Consider the following 19361-nt stretch of genomic DNA (forward strand, 5'->3'; position numbering starts at 1 on the left):
AATATAAAGTTTATCGAGGTTACCGTCAGAGCCACCGTTATTGAAAAGAAGTCATTCGATCGGTCGTGTATTCGAATTAAGGCTTTATTATTTTTTTTTTCTTTCTCTATAATCCACCAAAATGAGTAATAAACAAAACCAGCAATACACAACTACAAATGGTTCGTTTAAGCAATCGGTCACAAAGATTTCTCCTTTTGTGGCAAAAGAAAAAAAAAAAAAAAAAAGCTAATGAGATTTTCGACAAAATTCACACGCAAAAAAAAAATACGTGTAAAGGCAAACGTCGTCTTCCGTCCACCACGATCCGTCACGCCGCTCTCCCGCAGCCGGCCGTCATCCAGCACAGCGTTTCAGAAAACACGGGGCGTCGAGCGCCGGGGTCTTTGTTCAGGAGTCGATTACGGTTCCTGACCACGTCTCGTGTTTAGTGCCGGGTGCCAGGTGAGTTATGGTCACTTCCACCGCTTGAACCTTCTCAAATTTGGGTGGAATGGAGCAGATCTTATAGCTCACCTCGTCCCCTTCTACTGGAACGTACTCTCCTTCGATACTGCAGGGAAACACGGTGACACGTGTGAATATTAATGTGTGGTCAACGTGACGCTGACAAGAAACACGTAGAACATGTGGTGTGTAAGTCATAAGTGAAGACAAGAAGTTGTGTGTTTATGGTCGAGTCCATGGGCTCTAAAGGAGCTCTGTGGCCAGTTTACATCCAAACAAAGACACGGTTCAGGCTGCAGTTTATTAAAAACTCCTACAGCTAAAGTTCTCTCATCAGTCCATCATGTGGCAGCAGCCAGCGCAGTCGATGTTAGAGCTTCAGTTAATGTTCATATCAAACATCAGAATGGAGAAAAAGCTTGTTTACGTGTTTGCTCCTGAACCAGCGAGTCCTGACCTGTGGACTGCTGAGCTCCAGCGACTACAACTACAGACAACGCTGAGGATTTCTGGCATGAACAGACTTTCACCTACTAAAGGTTTCCCACAGACGTGCATTGAGCAAACAAAAGAACACGGTATCGTAATTTAAATATCTGAATAATATTTAATCACGGCGAGAACTGAAGTAATGCGTCATCTGTTTATGGCCTCGCGAGAAAGCGTCTCTTTGTGAATCTGTGTTTTTGTTCTCAATGTGTTTTTTCTCTGCGTGTCTCTGTTATGTTGAAGGCTTAAGTGCACATCCGTTCTTGTTCTGCATCATGCGAGTCCATTTTCTCCTCACACGCCGAGGTGAAACGCGAGGCGGGACACAATAAGCCGTCCACTTCTCATCTGTTTTTCCTTTCTCGAGGCGAAAGCTAGAAGCCGAGCCGTTTCTGAATACGCCGACGCACAAAAGGGTGACGTCTAACGGCGGCCGCGTCTCTATGTAATGTTTACCTTTTCTTACGTGTTTCACCGAGCTGCTTATCACCCACACGGGGAGGGAAAAACAAAACAACAACCCAAAAAACTGTGGCCCATTGAAACACTCGACCACCCACACACACACACACATCATCTCTGCATGGACGCCTGCTTTGTTCTGCTGCATTCACACGCACAGAATTACACACTGTCGCCTCTCTGAATTACAGCAAAGGAAGATTTTTATACAGTACTAGTAGTGTGTGGGTGATCATTACAGACAAGAACACACACTCCAAACTCACGTCTAATGGAAATTAGTACCGTTGGTGCCGTGTTGGCTATGAGGTCACAGAGATCACACTTTACTTCAGTTTGCTGGGAACATGAAGCGAAGCTCTTGACTTCTGTATCTGTAGGAATGTTTGCGCTTTGCTGCTGCCACGTGATTGGCCGATCTTCATGACCTCTTGGATTCTTGTGCCAAAATGATGGAATGCCTTCATCCCCCACCCCCAGAGTCAAACTATGCTAAATTTAACGTAACACTCAGTAGTAGTGTGGGTGTGTGTGTGTGTGTGAGAGAGAGAGAGACAGACAGACATCTCACTCACTCTGAGATATGCACGAAGATGTCGGCACCTCCATCTGACGGTGTGATGAAGCCGTGACCTTTGGACCTGGAGAAGCACTTACAGACCCCGGTGAACATCGGCCCCTCTGCTGCTCTGGCAGTCCTGCAGGGGGACCCAGAAAATAACAGGTTTTTTTTTGTTTTTTTTAATGGTCTATCAATCATACATGTGGCTTTATTTATAACGTGAGAGAACTTTCTACATTATAGCATGAAGAGTGAAAACATGTTTTAAAGGTAAAGATGAAACAGGCTCAATATGCACTTCTGGTAAATTGGGGGGGGGGGGGGGTCTGGAAGATTCCACGGTTTATTGCAGGATTATTTAGTGAGTGGTGATAAATCAGTAATACACAAGACTAGACTTTGTCCTTCTGTCATGTTTATCTATGATTATATAACAGTGTGGAAGAAACACATCATGACACTGAACTCATCCATGGACTAGATTCAGGAGCAAAGATGTTCAGTGCTAAACTGGGGTTTGTGTGTGTGTGTGTGTGTGTGTGTGTGTGTATATACATACACACAAACACACGTTCCCTGTTTTATTAGCTACTTTACCCTTATAACTCCAGGCACTAAGTGTCTCTTGGTGTGTACTCACGCAGAGCTGGTGCGGTTGCGGCGGGTGGGCAGTGGGCTGGGGATCAGGAAGCCCCTCATGGGTGAGGGTGAGCGGGGTCTCTGGCGGCAGGGGGGCAGACGCAGGGAGCTGGGTGACACAGGGGAAGTAGGGGAGATTGGAGGGGTTGTGGACGGAGCTTCCTGCACTGGGTCTTTGGCCTCGGAGGACATGGTGTGTGAAGGACACTGCAGCTCTGACGGCAACACAACGAACTGTGGAGGAAAAGCAACAATGAGCTCAGCGTGCAACTTAGCACACAGGTTTAGTGGTTAGCATGCTAACTAGCGCACAGGTTTATTGATTAGCCTGCTAACTAGAGCACAGGTTTAGTGATTAGCCTGCAGGTTTAGTGGTTAGCATGCTAACTAGCGCACAGGTTTAGTGATTAGCATGCTAACTAGCACACAGGTTTAGTGGTTAACACGCTAACTAGCGCGCAGGTTTAGTGGTTAGCATGCTAACTAGCGCACAGGTTTAGTGGATAGCACGCTAACTAGCGCACAGGTTTAGTGGTTAGCATGCTAACTAGCGCACAGGTTTAGTGGATAGCACGCTAACTAGCGCACAGGTTTAGTGGTTAGCATGCTAACTAGCGCACAGGTTTAGTGGTTAGCATGCTAACTAGCGCACAGGTTTAGTGGTTAGCACGCTAACTAGCGCACAGGTTTAGTGGTTAGCATGCTAACTAGCGCACAGGTTTAGTGATTAACATGCTAACTAGCGCACAGGTTTAGTGATTAACATGCTAACTAGCGCACAGGTTTAGTGGTTAGCATGCTAACTAGCGCACAGGTTTAGTGGATAGCATGCTAACTAGCGCACAGATTTTGTGATTAGCATGCTAACTAGCGCATAGGTTTAGTGGTTAGCATGCTAACTAGCGCACAGGTTTAGTGGTTAGCATGCTAACCAGCGCACAGGTTTAGTGACTAGCAAGCAGAACAAGGGTGTTAGTTAAGTACAGGATAAAACTTTGCTAGACATTTTTTTTTCTTAGCGTTCTAATCCCAGAACAGACTCGACCGCTCGGCCGTCCGACTTCTGTACGCATCACTAACTGTCTGTTTTTGCTCAGCTACAAAATCCGACATCAGTAAGTGAGGAAAATCACTCTGGAGATCAACATCCAAGTCGCCTGGCCGGTGATACAGAGCCCCAAATACCAGCAAGAACAGTTTCTTCTCTTCCCCCAGACAATCTACCCCATGTTCCCCGTTACACAATAACAAGGTGCAATAATCTACTATCTGTTACCTCATTACCTGCATCTCATTCTACTCTACCATCTACAGCACAACCCTACATACAATTTATTTATTTTAATTTATTTTTTGTCTAATTGTATTCACATTGTATTTTTTTCCCCATTATTCATTTATTTATGTATTCATTCATTCTCACCTTATTCTTATTGTGTTCTGGAAGCATATGACACACACACACACACACACACACACACACACACACACACATTCATTGGATCACACTTAGCAATAAAACTCATTCTGATTCTGAAATACGTTTACAGTTGCTTCAAGTTCAGGCAACAAACTTTGGCTTGTGTTGTTTTTGTTTTTTTGCCGGCTTCATGCACAGAGACGTCCATCACGCCACCTCGTGTAAAAAAAAGCATGAAATATTTTCCTGATTGTTGGGAGGAATTTGACGTGATGTTCCCATTTGCTCCAAATCCGGTTACGGCTCGGGTCGATATGTTCTGTGGCCGAACGATTAGCTGCGATTCCTCTGTGTGAAATAAGCAGCGTGAGATCACCGATCACTGCACACAGACCGCGGCCCGATCGCCACCGCTCCTCAGTCACGCCATCAGTCATCAGCTTAAAGGCACTAAAGCAAGGCCTCACTTCTGACAGTCCTGGTGGTTCAGTGGGTTGGCCGAGTTGTGAGATCGTGTCCTGTGCTCCTGTACTGTATATGAGCTCCACCAGCAGGTGAAGGTGTAAAGTGAAGCTAAAGAGCAGTAACTGTGGAGTCGCGGGTGGCTCAGAGTGTTAAGGCCGGCTCCTGGGTGACGTTTGTGGTTTGAATCCCGGTTCAGGTTCTTTGTGTCTTTCTTCGTCACCAAATTCTCTCTTTGCAGGTGAAGGTGTAAAAAAAACAAAGGACAAACCCCCAAAAAAAGAAAGTTCTGGTCATCTCCTGTAGCTCAGTGTGATACATCCACCTCTTCGGTGTCACTCTCTTGACGCGAGTCATGGTTCGAGTCCCCGGTCTGCTGTTAGAAGTGTTTCTGTAACTGTGTCTTTCTTCATCACCAAGTTTTCTTTCTCTCTCTACAGGAGGAGGTGAAAACTAAAGGATAAACACCACAAAAAGGAAGAGGGACTTTGTCACCGATGGCTCAGTGGGTTAAACGCCTGGTCCTGTGGTAGGTGTGAACCTTGGTTCGAAACCCCGATGTGCAGTAGGTGCTTGTCTCGGGTGGGACTGTAAAATCCGGCAGAGAGAAAGAAAGAAAGAGAAAGTCCGGTCTGTCCCACCTGGGGCTCCGGGAGACGTGGAGGGTGGGGTTATGCTGCTCTGGGCTCTGTTTTTATATATATACTATTTTATATATATTATTATTATTATTATACTGTTGCATCACTATATATTATTATTATTATACTGTTGCATCACTATATTATATATATATTATTATACTGTTGCATCACTATAATTACTTTGCTCTACATTATTATCATGGCTTCACTACACCAGGCTTTACTTTATCTACAGATCTCAATCATCTCCACATTGCTGTATTTTACTCCATGATTCTCTTCTTTAGTAAATAAAAGTCTACTTGAGAACAGATCAGTAAAATCTAAAACTCTTCCATCACCACAAGTGGGATTTGAACCCTGTGTATCTGCACCACACCCAAACCACCACCACCACAATCACACACACACCAGCCCATTGAGCCACAGGAGCAGACAGGAAACTGGCTTTTTTTTTTAAACATTTATCCTTTAAAAGTGAGCGAAAGACCAACTATTACTAAATCACACACAAGATTCAAACCCTGAGCCTCAGCATGACATGACAACATCCTCACACCACTAACCTGCTGAGCTACTGGGGCTGAAGCTCCACTGCACACTGTGTTATTAACCCTGATGGTCAGCCGTCAGTCAACACGAGGAAAAGGAGCAGGTCAGGATTCAGTCGGAGACCTCAGAGACATGAGGCAAGAACTTTACCACTGACACACAACACTTCATAGAGACATGTGACTTTAACATGAATGGTGTGTGTGTGTGTGTGTTTCGATCGGTTTGCTTGTACAGTCAAACTTTCTCCTTATAAACACACCATTGTGTCTTTGATGTATGAAATAGCGGTGAAATAAAATTCAACACCTGACAACAAAATGACAGACTTTCCTTTTCTTTTTGTCATCAAGTTAGTAACGTTTCAGGAGTCACACCGTGAGCGTTAATGTGTAACACTTTATTGTTCGTTAGGAGTACGAGACAGACCTCATGTTCATGTTCTGAACGTTAGTGTTAAGGCTAAACTTAAGAGGTGTGGTTTAGTTTATGACTTTATTAGCAGGATTTGACGGATGATCGTTTGAGCGTCTTCGGATTCACGTCTGCGCTGGGGAAAGTTCCGACCAACAGCATCGAATCGACCGGGGTCCTTATTGCCATGGCAACGCCGTGGTACAGGACGATCCGCCCCGTGAGAATTGCGCCTTTGTACCTACAGATTACATCATTCACGCCAATTACCTTCCAGTGTTCGCTCTGAGGATCTGAATAAAAGGTTCATAAACAGGAGATAACGTCGGCTCCACTTACACGCCGTCTGTTATTGTCCAGATCTTTCTCTGGGTCCCTGAATGAGCTCATCGTGACCTCGTCCTGGCAAAACGGGTCGGAAAAACCAAGCAAGAAGACAGAAGGAAATTTGGGGGGGGGGGGATCGTCGTCTACACGGCTTTGGGTTTAGCGTACGGTAAACAATCAATAATCTGCACCGTTATAAAATTCTATGTAGTGACATTTATTATACGTATGCTCAGGTTTTAGGATGTACGGTTGCCTAGCAACAAAGTTTGTTTTCAGGGTTTTGCCCACTTTTGCGTCATGTTTACAGCCGACAGATTTCTGATTTCCAGAGTGTTGAGTGTGGAACCTGCTGGTAAACACACCACACACACACACACACACACACACACACACACACGTAAACACACCCTGCTTTAGCAACACACACACGTGAGCAGTTTTAAAGCCCTGACTCATGTCTGTGGTATTTAAATGACCCCAGTGACATTCAGACACTGGGGATGAGTTCATCACGTCTCGCCACAATAGATTCTTTGCTTCACACCTGCAACCTTTAACCTCCACAGTGTGCCTCTGGGGGCAGAGGATTGTGCTTTCCTGGTAACACAATAGGAGCCTAAATCACAGAGTCGTCATGGCACGGTGCAGAGACAAAGAGCACGACGAGGCAGAACCGAATCCGGAGCGAGAGACACTTTCACACGGATGTAAATTCACACACAACAACAGGGTTTTATCTGAACACCTGAGATGGGCGAGTTGTACATACAGCATTAGCAACACAGAACAGGAAACGGTTTTAAACTCCCTTCCTTTCCTTCCTGCACACACACACACACACACACACACACACACACACACACACACACACACACACACACTATTATACATACTAGCATATTTTTCAACACCACCCCTCCCTCTCTACATCACACACACCGAGCTCATCCACACTATCAAACACTTCGCGAGTCGATACGAGTTCAGGTGCCACATCTGGAAGGGGAACATCTGCAGGAGTCGTTACGTGAGGGAGCATTTCTACAAACAGCTTTTCCTCGGGAGACGCAACCGACTGAGCAAATACACAGATACACAAAGCCATGTTAAAGCACTAGAGCAGATGGAAAAAGTGTGTGTGTGTGTGAGAGAGAGAGAGGGGCGGGGGGGCGGCGCTTATCTGCATCTCACTTAGCAGATTCAATAATAAGAAAATGAAATTAAGCAATTTTTTTCCTGCTCCCTTCTTCCAAAGTGCCCCACAACTGTGTGTGTGTGTGTGTGAGTGTGAGAGAGAGAGAGATGACATCCCAGAGGCTATAGAGATGAAACACGGCTGTTAATAAGCTGAGGGAAAGCATGATGGAAACCAGGAAGTTCACACAGCTGTCAGATGAAGCCGAGCCGAGGGAAAACGTCTGGAAGCGCAGCTATAAAGATAAACGACCGGTCGCAGTAAACCTCAAACCCAGCGGACGTCAGAAACACACACGGAGTCTGGGCTGCGTTTCGTTTTAAAGAGCTGCTGTGATCACATGACCTACGAGAGCGTCGACTCACCTCACCTGATGAGTCACGATGGCGCGTAAACATGGACGACGTACGTTAATGTGTTAAAGGAACCCGGTGTGTTCTGCTGTCCTTTAGACAGGTGAGAACACCTGAGCACTAGGGTGAGGAAGTGAATCGACTCAGTTACACACACACACACACACACACACACTAGCATGCCTTTGTCTGCAGCCACACACACACAAACACACTCGACAGCAACTGCAAGGTGCAGAGCACTTGTGACTCATCCTACTGTGACTTCAAACTAGTGTGTGTGTGTGTGTGTGTGTGTGTGTGTGTGTGTTTTGCATGCTGACAGATGAAATTTCCTCAGAAGGACGTTTCCTCTCTACCTCACATCTCTGACAACCTTTTTGATCTCCCTTTTTTTTTCCCCTCAACAGAATCTGTAGATTTTATCAAAAACAAAAACGTTACTGAGGTCATGAGGAGTTCAGCATTAATTAGCTGCATTAAACAACGGAAGGTCATTAAGGTGAGCGAGAGACAAACGATCAGGCTTTAAAGTGGTGCTGCTGTCAATCCTGTCGCCTCGTCGCCTCACTTCCTGTGCGGATCAATAAGAAGCTCAGCCTCAAAGTGTCGCACTGCTCTGGTCACCGTGTGTGTGTGTGTGTGTGTGTGTGTGTGTGTGTGTGTGTGTGTGTGTGTGTGTGTGTGTGTGCGCGCTCACGGCCTTAGAAGAGTTTGTGTCAATGTGAAGACGTTTCAGCAGAAATATCTAAAATGTGAGCTCGTAAGAGAGAGAGAGAGAGAGAGAAAGAGAGAGAGAGAGAGAAAGGGAGAGAGAGAGAGAGAGAGAGAGAGAAAGACAGAGAGAGAGAGAGAGAGAGAGAGAGGTGCGTTCATTCGTTCTTCACATTTTCCTGAAGCTGCTGGTAGATGATGTAAACTTTAAAAGGGAGACATTTTCTGTTTTGTCTCTCTCAGGTCTGTCCCTACAGGACATTTACAGTCTGTTACACAATTCAGAAATTCTCATGCAGTGTGACGAGAAATAATACTAAATGCCTCTGTGACCGGGACGAGACGACAGACTTCCAGCCGGGACGCATTAGGACTCGTTACAACCTCGACTCTTTCCACAGGACGTGGAGACAAAGCACCATTGTGGGAAATAACAGTTAATCCCAGGCCTTCGTCATCATCATCATCATCAGCAGGAAACACATCAAGGCCACGCTCTGTTCTTTCAGCAGCTCAGAGACGGAGAGACGACGCGTGGAAACGATCCGAGAGCTGATCAGAGCCGACGATCGTCTGGTGCCTCGTTATGAATCGGCTCTAATCTGTTGTACACGTGTTGTGTGATGCTTCACTGAACGTCCCCGCAGACAGCACGCTCTTCCTCTTCTACGCCGGCGGTTCGGCTTCAGTTTCATTTCGTCGACACACATCACACTTTTTTTCCCTTTGTGTTACATTTAATTACGTTCATAAATTGACTCGCGTATTAACTTTGACGCCTCGCTGTCTGTAAGACGCCAAACATCTCGGTCGTGTTTAAGACGAGACAAATCCACGACGTCCCTGACAGTGAGGCCGCTGACTTATTGCACTGTCATCACCGTCTAATTAACTCCTGTAGCAACATTCCACGCCGTGTGTGTGTGTGTGTGTGTGTGTGTGTGTGTGTGTGTCTGCAGTACTAAGTGCAAAAGAATAAAAGCCACGACATCAAAGCCCTCGGACGCTGCTGCAGCTGCACGAGGCTTTTTGACTCGAGCTTTGAACGTCTCATTTCCATCTCGATGCTCGACACTACAAACATCCTACGAAGAACCTCCACAGATGTGACCGACGGCGATCGGCCTTTTCTTTCGTGAGCCGCGAGCTCGTGGACTTTCTACCCTGATGAAGCTGCGACCGAGGGCAAAAAAAAACAGAACAGCTCTTGCACAAGATTCTTGATCGGTGACCTTTCACCTAAAGACAACATTCCAGCTTTTGTCGTTCGAAGGAAAGGAAACAGAAACAGAAATAAACACAGGAGTCACAGATAGGACTCAAGAATGTGCAGCTACAGGAAAATAATCACTGACACCAAACTGAAGGGTGTAAGGGTGTGTGTGTGTGTGTGTGTGTGTGTGTGTGTGTGTGTGTGCACCTCTGGAACCCTGACCTGGCTCTTCAAACTGTCACCACAAACCTAAAGCATCTTTATGCTGTAGCTTCAGATGTGTGTCGTGTTCGTCAGATGAAGATAATAAACTATTACAGCTCACATGATGTCACTTCCTGTGGAGGCGGTTTAGTCCTGACTGCCACTTCCTTTAATACCCTCTGGTGTAGAACCAGATAAAGTGCTTAATAAATGCCCGGCTGTGAATACGAGCGTCTGCTGGACCACCGGCTGTAACGTGAAACGTACTCGAGGAACCTGACAAAGTTTAAGTCTTTATTGTGATTCCTGATCTGGAGACAGGAAGCGACTCGGTTCTACCTCAGAGGCAGAAGCTCCGAACTCAACCGCGTTTGTTAATTACGTTTGTGTGATGTAAAGGGTGGAGTTTTCCAGATCAAACCCGTGTGTAGTTCTGAGGGTAAACATGTCAGGTGGAGTTTAATCCCGTTGATCTGTGAAAAGTGACATGACTAAAAGTGTTGTAGTTTATTCTCCTCGACTCCATGTCGCATTTATTTACTTCTTCTCCACCGGCGTTAAGCAAACCTGCTGAATTTCTGATAAAGCCGAGAAGAGATTGGAGATGAAAAGCTTTCTGTGCGTGCACACACACACACACACACACACACACACACACACCACACACACACCTTCTACATGAAAACATTATCCATGCACCTTTCTGATGTTTGTTCTCTGATAACAATTACTTTTATTCTTATTTTGATTCTTATTTTATTATTATTATTTTTTCATTATTATTATTATTATTATTATTATTATTATTATTTATAACTCTATGGTTATTTCACATAGAAATTGAAAACAAACTGCACGTGATTTCCATCCGATCACCACATTGATGTTTATACACAAATCGGTTTAAGGCACTTGTTCACTTCCACATGATGAACACAAACGAAGAGGAACTCGGTGTTGTGTTTAATTAACATCAGTGTGGAGCTCAAACATCTAAACTACTGCATTGTTTTTGTGCTGCTGGTGGTGAAGGTTGGGGCTGACTGGCATTGTGACAACACAATAAACACACACAAACACACACACACTCACAGATACACTCAGACACACACACACACACTCACAGACAGACACACACTCACAGACAGACACACACTCACAGACAGACACACACTCACAGACAGACACACACACACACACACTCACAGACAGACACACACTCACAGACAGACACACACTCACAGACAGACACACACTCACAGACAGACACACACACACACTCACAGATACTCAGATACACACACACACTCACAGATACTCAGATACACACACACACCCCCAAATACACACTCACAGACACACACACGAATACACACTCACAGACACACACACGAATACACACTCACAGACACACACACGAATACACACACACGTATACACACACACAGACACACACACGTATACACACTCACAGACACACACACGTATACACACTCACAGACACACACACGTATACACACTCACAGACACACACACGTATACACACTCACAGACACACACACGTATACACACTCACAGACACACACACGTATACACACTCACAGACACACACACGTATACACACTCACAGACACACACACGTATACACACTCACAGACACACACACGTATACACACTCACAGACACACACACGTATACACACTCACAGACACACACACGTATACACACTCACAGACACACACACGTATACACACTCAGACACACACACGTATACACACTCACAGACACACACACGTATACACACTCACAGACACACACACGTATACACACTCACAGACACACACACGTATACACACTCACAGACACACACGTATACACACTCACAGACACACACGTATACACACTCACAGACACACACGAATACACACTCACAGACACACGAATACACACTCACAGACACACACGAATACACACTCACTCTCACACACACACACACACACACTTTCTCTCTCACACACTCTCTCACACACACACACACACACACACACACACACACACTCTCTCTCTCTCTCTCTCACACACACACACTCTCTCTCTCTCTCTCTCTCACACACACACACACACACACACTCTCTCTCTCTTTCTCTCTCACACACACACACACACTCACAGACACACACACGTATACACACTCACAGACACACACGAACACACACTCACAGACACACACGAACACACACTCACAGACACACACTCACACACACTCACAGACACACACTCACAGACACACACGAACACACACTCACAGACACACACGAACACACACTCACGGACACACACGAATACACACTCACGGACACACACGAATACACACTCACAGACACACACGATTACACACTCACTCTCACACACACACACACTTTCTCTCTCACACACTCTCTCTCTCACACACACACACACACACACTCTCTCTCTCTCTCTCTCTCACACACACACACTCTCTCTCTCTCTCGCTCTTTCTTTCTCTCTCACACACACACACACACACACACACACTCTCTCTCTCACACACACACACACACACACTCTCTCTCTCTCTCTCTCTCACACACACACACTCTCTCTCTCTCTCGCTCTTTCTTTCTCTCTCACACACACACACACACACACACTCTCTCACACACACACACACACACACACACACACACACACACACACACACACACACACACACACACACACACACACACACACACACACACACACCTGTACAACACGTTTTATAAAACAATCCACCCAACAAATGAAACACTTAACTCACCTTTAAGTAAGTTCCTCTGTGTAAACAGATTACAGTCCCGACACCGAACACAAGTTTAAAAAGCGCTTATTTATTTATTATAGTATTATATTAACATTAATAATATAAGCGCTCGTGCGTCCCAAAAAACATCCCAATAAGAAGCGCGCGCACTCACAGCTGGTCCTGGTTAGAAACGGAGCAGCGCGCGCGCCCTCTAATGGGCGTGTCCACAGGTTCGCGCTGATCAACGTCATCACAGATTACCGTAAATATCCGAATATACGGATAACAACTCAATGCAGCTCAGACATCCTGCTGCCTCACTCACTTTACATTTACAGCATTTACGCCTCTTATCCAGAGCGATTCAGCTCTCATTTTATCTCAGCTGAGCGTTAAGGGCCTTGCTCAGGGGCCCAACAGTGGCAGCTCGGTGGACGTGGGATTCAAACTCACAACCTTCCGAATGGTAGCCCGACACCTTAACCACTAGGTTACCACATTACTCACTTAAACACTGTGTGTAAAACACTGTGTGTCGGACTGGTACAGGAACGTAATCACTGCAGAGGGAAACAGAAGTGCTTTATTCCTCTTACACCACAGCACTTTACTACTGACAAGTCAGTATGAGAAGTCATTTAGCAAAACTGCACCGTTTAAAGTTTCACAAGTTCTCATTTAAGAAAAATAAATCATTTATTTATTTATCATCACACCAGCTTTAATCATTACGGTGGCCATGAAGTGCAAAATAAAATAAAATAAAATACGACGACAAACGTATCGACGACAAACGTATCAAACGTAAACAACCGCCGTTGTTTAACGTTTACGGCGTAGACGGTTCGTCGTAGAACCATTGCCATAGAAACGATAACGGAACGAGCGCGTTGATATGAAACCATGAGTCTTGGCTGCACTTCTGTTAATGAAAAATAACGAACACCTTTTAACCGATCGGAATAGAGCTCAAACATCTAAACATGTTTCTAGTTAAAGTTAGCAACATACGATCATTTAGTGAAAAGTAACTAACAAAAATTCACACGGAGGTGTTTTTACGTCTTTTATTTCCTCGTCTTCTTTCTCACACCGACTTTGTGAATAAACGACCGAATCGAAATGATTTAAACAAACAGATACACAAATTATATATATATATATATAAAACGAGAGTCAAGCTTGGTACAAAAGAAACGCAGTAAAGACACGAGACATCTTGTTCGATCGAGATATTTAACAGAGGCGTCAAATAAATAGTAAAATTCATCACTTTACAATTATGACCAGTTGAGGGAGCTCTTGTACAGGGCTTCATGCACTTAAAATTCAGATCTTAAAATCATTTATAAAAAAATTAAATAAAATAAAATAAAAAAAATCACATGAAGTAACACGTGATAACATTTATTCCAAACAAAAACAGATGTTTAAACAGGTTTAAATCAGACAACGCGAACCTCGCGGGAGGAAACGTGAACGTCTGGAATCTGCTGCTTGGTGGATCGAAACGAGATCAGGGCCTTCATGTGGGTTTCACACCAATCGTTACACATTTTCTCTTCCCTTTTCAGGATTTGCATTCGAGCCTCAGACGGGGCTACAGACGACCGACCCTAAAGATAAAACAGGAGCGTGACAGAAATCTCGTTTATTGCAACAAGCTGCTTGTGTTGTGTTGTGTTCACTTTCACCCCAAAACCATCAGAAACTCTGCATTAAGACAATCACAATGGGGGAAAAATAAAAAATAAAAAAAACTTTCTGTTTGTGATATGAACGATCAGATATTTAGAATTCCTATAATCCAGCTTTATACAGATGCATTTTGTTTACGGATCAGATATCAGAGTCAGATAGGTTTTATTTTCTGTTACAGTTACATCATGATATTTATTTATTTTCACACAATCTGACACACACCAAATGTCCAGACGTTTCATTATTTAATTGAATTCGTTCAAGTTTGTTTTTGTTTTTTTTACCCAAGAATTTCAGTCACATCGGCTTGCTTTTTTTTATATATATATATATATATATATATATATCTTGTTCCTCACCATAAGTAGAAATAGCTGCCTATCTATCTCCTCAACCACAACACTGCTCTCCTGACATAGTGGAACCTGAAACAGGAAGTCAATATACCGCTCGTATTAACGTCTGATCACTTTCTCACACAGGTCACTTCAGTTCATTTGTCTGAGAGAAAAAAAAAAAAAAGATTTCAGGTTTCGAGTAAAACAAAAGGTTCAAAAGGTTTTTAAAAAAGCGACAATAAATTATAATTTGACAATCATTAAAAAAAAAAAGTCTGGTTATTACGCGTGTACGTCAGTCACGTGTCTACCGAGCAACGATCAACTCATTCCAACATTTATTCGTTTTGGGAAATCCCTGATTTTCTCCTCCTTTTCACTCTGTGTTACATTCACGTTTTAATGCGTAGAAAACCACGACTCTGTGTCTGAGGGTGTTGATGATTACAGATGAGATTTAATAAAAAGGTCAGAAGTGATTTCTTGGGCGATTGATCTACAGATTAAAACATCACTAAAAACTTTTCATGAATAAACACGATTAAAAAAAAAATGATAAAATAACAACATGACGAGAGCTTTGTGTGAAACCCGGCTCGACACGTGCGGGACTGTCGTCCTTACGCCTCGTTATCCCGGGCAGTCACACGTGACTAAAGAAGATTTTCTAGCTAGCAGCGTTTTTACAGGCATGAGGTTCTCCTCAGGGGGTCACGTGAACAGGAGAGTGGGATAAAGACGATGCATATATTAATCATGAGGATTTTATGTACAGATATTACACACGACCTGGACGGGCCGAGACGGAGTTTGAGTAAAAATTAGCGACGCTGAGGTTCGTGAAGACGGAAAGAGTTCCGTCCTTCAGCTGGAGGACGGAAAGAAAACAGCAAACGTTCTCGGCTGTTGAGATAAAAATGCTCACGTCAATCCGTAGTGTGTGTGTATGTGTGTGTGTGTGTGTGTGTGTGTGTGATTACCACAAACATAAAAAAGGACATGAAGCCTGTATACTCCACACACACACACACACACACACACACACACAGAGAGTAAATGCAGATTAGGTTATAAAGTGTCTGCAGTATTCCTTTACGCGAGCCTCTCACATGGTTCTGCTGTACTCAATGCCGCTCTTGGATGAGATGCTGGACCACGGCAGAAAGCTGCGCAGGAGACTCTGTGCTTGCCGGTAGATCCTCTGTGGAATGGAACATGGGCTTAAGCTGGCCAGCGCAGATCCTATATGATGAATATAATCAGTGAGGAGTGCGTTAAGGAGAATGAGACGAATTTGTAGACGAATATTAAAAGATTACTGATTAAAGTGTGGACTGAGTTTAAGGCCAAAACACCAGATGGAATATTTAACAAAGTACACTGATCAGATTTGGAGTCACTGGTTATATGTATACATCGCGGTGCGTGGGTTTAGCCGCGGCGGTCGGGTGATAAAAAAAGTACATTTTGATTCATTTCGGGTCGTCTGGGATGATGAGATTATTAATGATGTCATTAATGATGCAAATATTAACTACATACTAAGAGGAAAGTTTGCTTTTGTTCTTGGAGGAACAGGATCGATTCCCACGGCTGCACTATGATCATCATGTATTGTTTTGTACATGTTTCTGAGAAACTGACATACACACACACACACTTCCACAGAAGGATATAAGATGGTCCAAGGCGGATGTCCACCATTGATGTACAGGACGTAGGTGAAGCCGTCCTTCAGCACCCCTCGGATGGAGTAATAATAGGGCAAATAATGATGCTGCTTAAAGTCTCTGTTCTCGTAGAAGTGAATGGCCGTGAGGTTGGTGGTGAGAACGTGCAGGTAGATGGCCTTACAGTGGTCCTGCGCTGCAGTGGAGATGTGCTCCTTCAGACTGTCCAGCAACAGGGAGCCTGCAGAGGGCGAAGGCCACATAATTAAGAGATAAAAGGTGATCGATATGAAAATTATATCTTGGACTCTTCGGGGGGGGGGGGGGGGAAGTGTCTCAATATTGACATCTAGCTGAAAGTTGAATAATAAAAACACACACACACACACACACTTTAGAGCACAAAACAAAGGAACGGAATCCATGAGGTATGAGTTCACAGAGGTTTTTACTGCAGTAATAACACCTGGATATTAGTTTGTTTTAGTTAAAATAATGAAACAGTTGACAATTAAAATGGTCAGTTTGTGCGTTTGGCCTCGTCAGGTTAATGGAAACACAGTAAACCATTTGTCATGCATTACATCATCTAATTTTAATATTTAAGATAAATCGGTGTCACATGTCGTGTTAAAGCGTTCTTAATGAGACGCCATGAGGTTTGTTTTTTAAGGTGTTATCAGATCTACGCGAGCGGATTAGAGTTAGGGTTCCGAGTACGACAGCGCCACCTTGTGAGGCATGTGTTTATTTCAACCTCTTACCTATTCCATGTTTTCGAAACTCCTTCACCACTCCTAAGCTCAGAATGTAGGCGACCTGAGTGTCAACAGGAAAGCTGGAGGCCAGAATGTCTCCATCCTGACAGGAAACGGGGCGATGCAACAGTCAGGAAGATTTACATCACATCACAACAGGGAGAAACATCCCTTAAATCTTAAACACTTTTATGGCGTCACATAGAGTCTAATTACTCAGGTGCTATTAAAAGTCTCAACACCTCAACGCTCCATTTAAACTGCGTCAAAGCCCAAGCTGACTGATATAAAGACTGACTAATTAAAACAGTGAATCTCTTATGGACAAAGGAGCCATTCTCAGTTGTGACGGAAATTATTCAGTGTTTAGCCCAGTACCTATTCCTTTAAATGCCACTTGAACAACGTATACATTTAAACGCAGCACGAGTCAGAAAATGAACGCTCATCAATCCTTTCTTTACAATCATGCTTTAATGTGACGACCCAAAATCTCTTTAGACATGGACGAAAGCTTTCCGACCTCTTTGTGCACTTTTGTCCTGCTCTTTATTTCTGCCACGATCATCCCCACGATGCCACCTTTGAAGGTTGCTGCCAGGGAAAAGAACTTCTTGTTCGACGTGATGTCATGATACCACGAGTCAGGATACCTGAGGAGGTGCAGCAGAGATGATCTTTAGATCTTTAAAAAAGGAACTACAATAGCAATGTCGGTGTCCCGGTCACACACGGAGCACACTTTTGGTTCACACTTACAGGACGAGCACACACACACTTACTCGATGGGGAACCAATCGCCACACAGCACTTTAACACTGTCTATGTCATCTTGGCACAGGAGTCGGAGTTTGATTTCGGTGAGCGCGGTGGACGGCACCACGTCAGTCATTCACACCTGAAAACAAAGCGGTCTGCCATCAGTTTCACACTTAACACCACATCAGACTGGAATTAAATGTTTTATTAACATATTAATTAAGAGCAACTCTGACATAATCCCACAGTGTACTGGATGCTTTTTTTGTGTGGATTGTTTTTATGAAATAACAGAAATTTCACAACAGGAGTTAGAATCTTATCACCATGATAAGACATCAATAATTGTTATTAACCAATAAAAACTTTACTCAGTGTAACAAAGCACAAGTTATAAATCCTGTTACAGCTCTATTCTAATCCTCCAGTCAGCCCAATAACGACAGATATGACAGCTACTGATCAGCATCACAGATAAAGAGTTACTAGCGGAGGAAAGATGATGATTACAAATAAAAAGAGCTTTGAAAGAAAATTTTAATTCCCAAGAACTGACAGCACAAATATGGCTAATTAGCAGAAATGACACCTTACTAGCTCCCGTTTTAGCCGCTGTTTATACTCCATAATTTAACTTTTATGGAAGATTAAATGCGGATAATAAACAGTCAATACGTATAAAATGTTTATAATGACAACGACGAGTTAGCTGACTGTTTATAAAGAAACAACCTAGCTAACAGGCTAACAAGCTAGCAAGGCTAACAGGCTAACAAGCTAGCAAGGCTAACATGCTAACAGGCTAGCTGGACCAAAACAGTAAGACTTTGTGGTTATTTGTGTCGTTTTTAAACCCGCCTTATTTGGCAGTCGGGAACGCGGAACTCTGGACGGATCTTCGGCTGGATGTCCGCGGAGAACGTTCACAGCGGCGGGATCATTACAGCGAGGGAGAGATTTGCACACCGAACAGAGCCGAGACATTCGGTTAGCTGCGCTAGCTCAGTTAGCGGTTAGCACGTTAGCTCCACAGGCTAGCAACAGGTCGGCTCTTCCGGTGGGAGGAGCTTCACATGTACACAGCTTACTTAATTAGTTTTTTTTCTTAGTAATTCTATTTTTTTTGTTGTTGTTTTTTATTTTATTTATCTACAATTATTATATAAGAATAAGGTTTCTCACAGTAATTTTTATCATATATTTTTTAATACTTTTCCTATTAAAAGTAC

General features: G+C 43.8%; 2 protein-coding genes across 9 annotated transcripts; both read right to left on the reverse strand.

Annotated features, from left to right (window-relative positions):
- Positions 1-66: 66 nt before the first annotated feature.
- carhsp1 (calcium regulated heat stable protein 1) lies at positions 67-13111 on the reverse strand. Of its 6 annotated transcripts, XM_027138135.2 has the most exons (5): positions 12922-13111; positions 5692-5800; positions 2601-2833; positions 1974-2096; positions 67-553 (listed from the first exon to the last, which is right to left on the reverse strand). In XM_027138135.2, exons 3-5 carry the CDS (start codon positions 2789-2791, stop codon positions 391-393), a joined length of 477 nt encoding a protein of 158 aa, XP_026993936.1. In that variant the 5' UTR covers positions 2792-2833; positions 5692-5800; positions 12922-13111; the 3' UTR covers positions 67-390. The 6 variants fall into 6 exon arrangements, with proteins under 6 accessions (XP_026993936.1, XP_026993935.1, XP_026993934.1 ...); XM_027138134.2 differs by lacking the exon at positions 5692-5800 and having other exon boundaries at positions 12922-13110; XM_027138133.2 differs by lacking the exons at positions 5692-5800; positions 12922-13111 and adding an exon at positions 7982-8029.
- Positions 13112-13959: 848 nt separating this feature from the next.
- Positions 13960-19165, reverse strand: nat15 (N-acetyltransferase 15 (GCN5-related, putative)). 3 transcript variants are annotated; one of them, XM_027138127.2, is made up of 8 exons: positions 18991-19165; positions 18156-18271; positions 17897-18026; positions 17380-17476; positions 16622-16856; positions 16055-16207; positions 14967-15032; positions 13960-14522 (listed from the first exon to the last, which is right to left on the reverse strand). In XM_027138127.2, the coding sequence occupies exons 2-7, from the start codon at positions 18263-18265 to the stop codon at positions 14990-14992; spliced, it is 768 nt and encodes a 255-aa protein (XP_026993928.1). In that variant the 5' UTR covers positions 18266-18271; positions 18991-19165; the 3' UTR covers positions 13960-14522; positions 14967-14989. The 3 variants fall into 3 exon arrangements, with proteins under 3 accessions (XP_026993928.1, XP_026993929.1, XP_026993930.1); XM_027138128.2 differs by lacking the exon at positions 14967-15032; XM_027138129.2 differs by having other exon boundaries at positions 14967-16207; positions 18991-19164.
- Between the last annotated feature and the right edge of the window lie 196 nt (positions 19166-19361).

Source organism: Tachysurus fulvidraco, chromosome 15 (assembly GCF_022655615.1).
Source record: "Tachysurus fulvidraco isolate hzauxx_2018 chromosome 15, HZAU_PFXX_2.0, whole genome shotgun sequence".
In the NCBI taxonomy this organism is placed as follows: Eukaryota; Metazoa; Chordata; class Actinopteri; order Siluriformes; family Bagridae; genus Tachysurus; species Tachysurus fulvidraco.

Coding starts and splice junctions, on each gene's coding strand:
- carhsp1 (XM_027138130.2), bottom strand. CDS start 4,094: ATGTGTGTGTGTGTGTGTGTGTGTGTGTGTGTGTGTGTGTGTCATATG. Junction 2,097..2,600: donor CGCAACCGCACCAGCTCTGC/GTGAGTACACAC, acceptor GTCCCCCTGCAG/GACTGCCAGAGCAGCAGAGG. Junction 554..1,973: donor ATCTTCGTGCATATCTCAGA/GTGAGTGAGATG, acceptor GTTTCCCTGCAG/TATCGAAGGAGAGTACGTTC.
- nat15 (XM_027138127.2), bottom strand. CDS start 18,265: ATGACTGACGTGGTGCCGTCCACCGCGCTCACCGAAATCAAACTCCGA. Junction 17,477..17,896: donor GGACAAAAGTGCACAAAGAG/GTCGGAAAGCTT, acceptor GTTTCCTGTCAG/GATGGAGACATTCTGGCCTC. Junction 16,208..16,621: donor CATCCGCCTTGGACCATCTT/ATATCCTTCTGT, acceptor CGCACTCCTCAC/TGATTATATTCATCATATAG.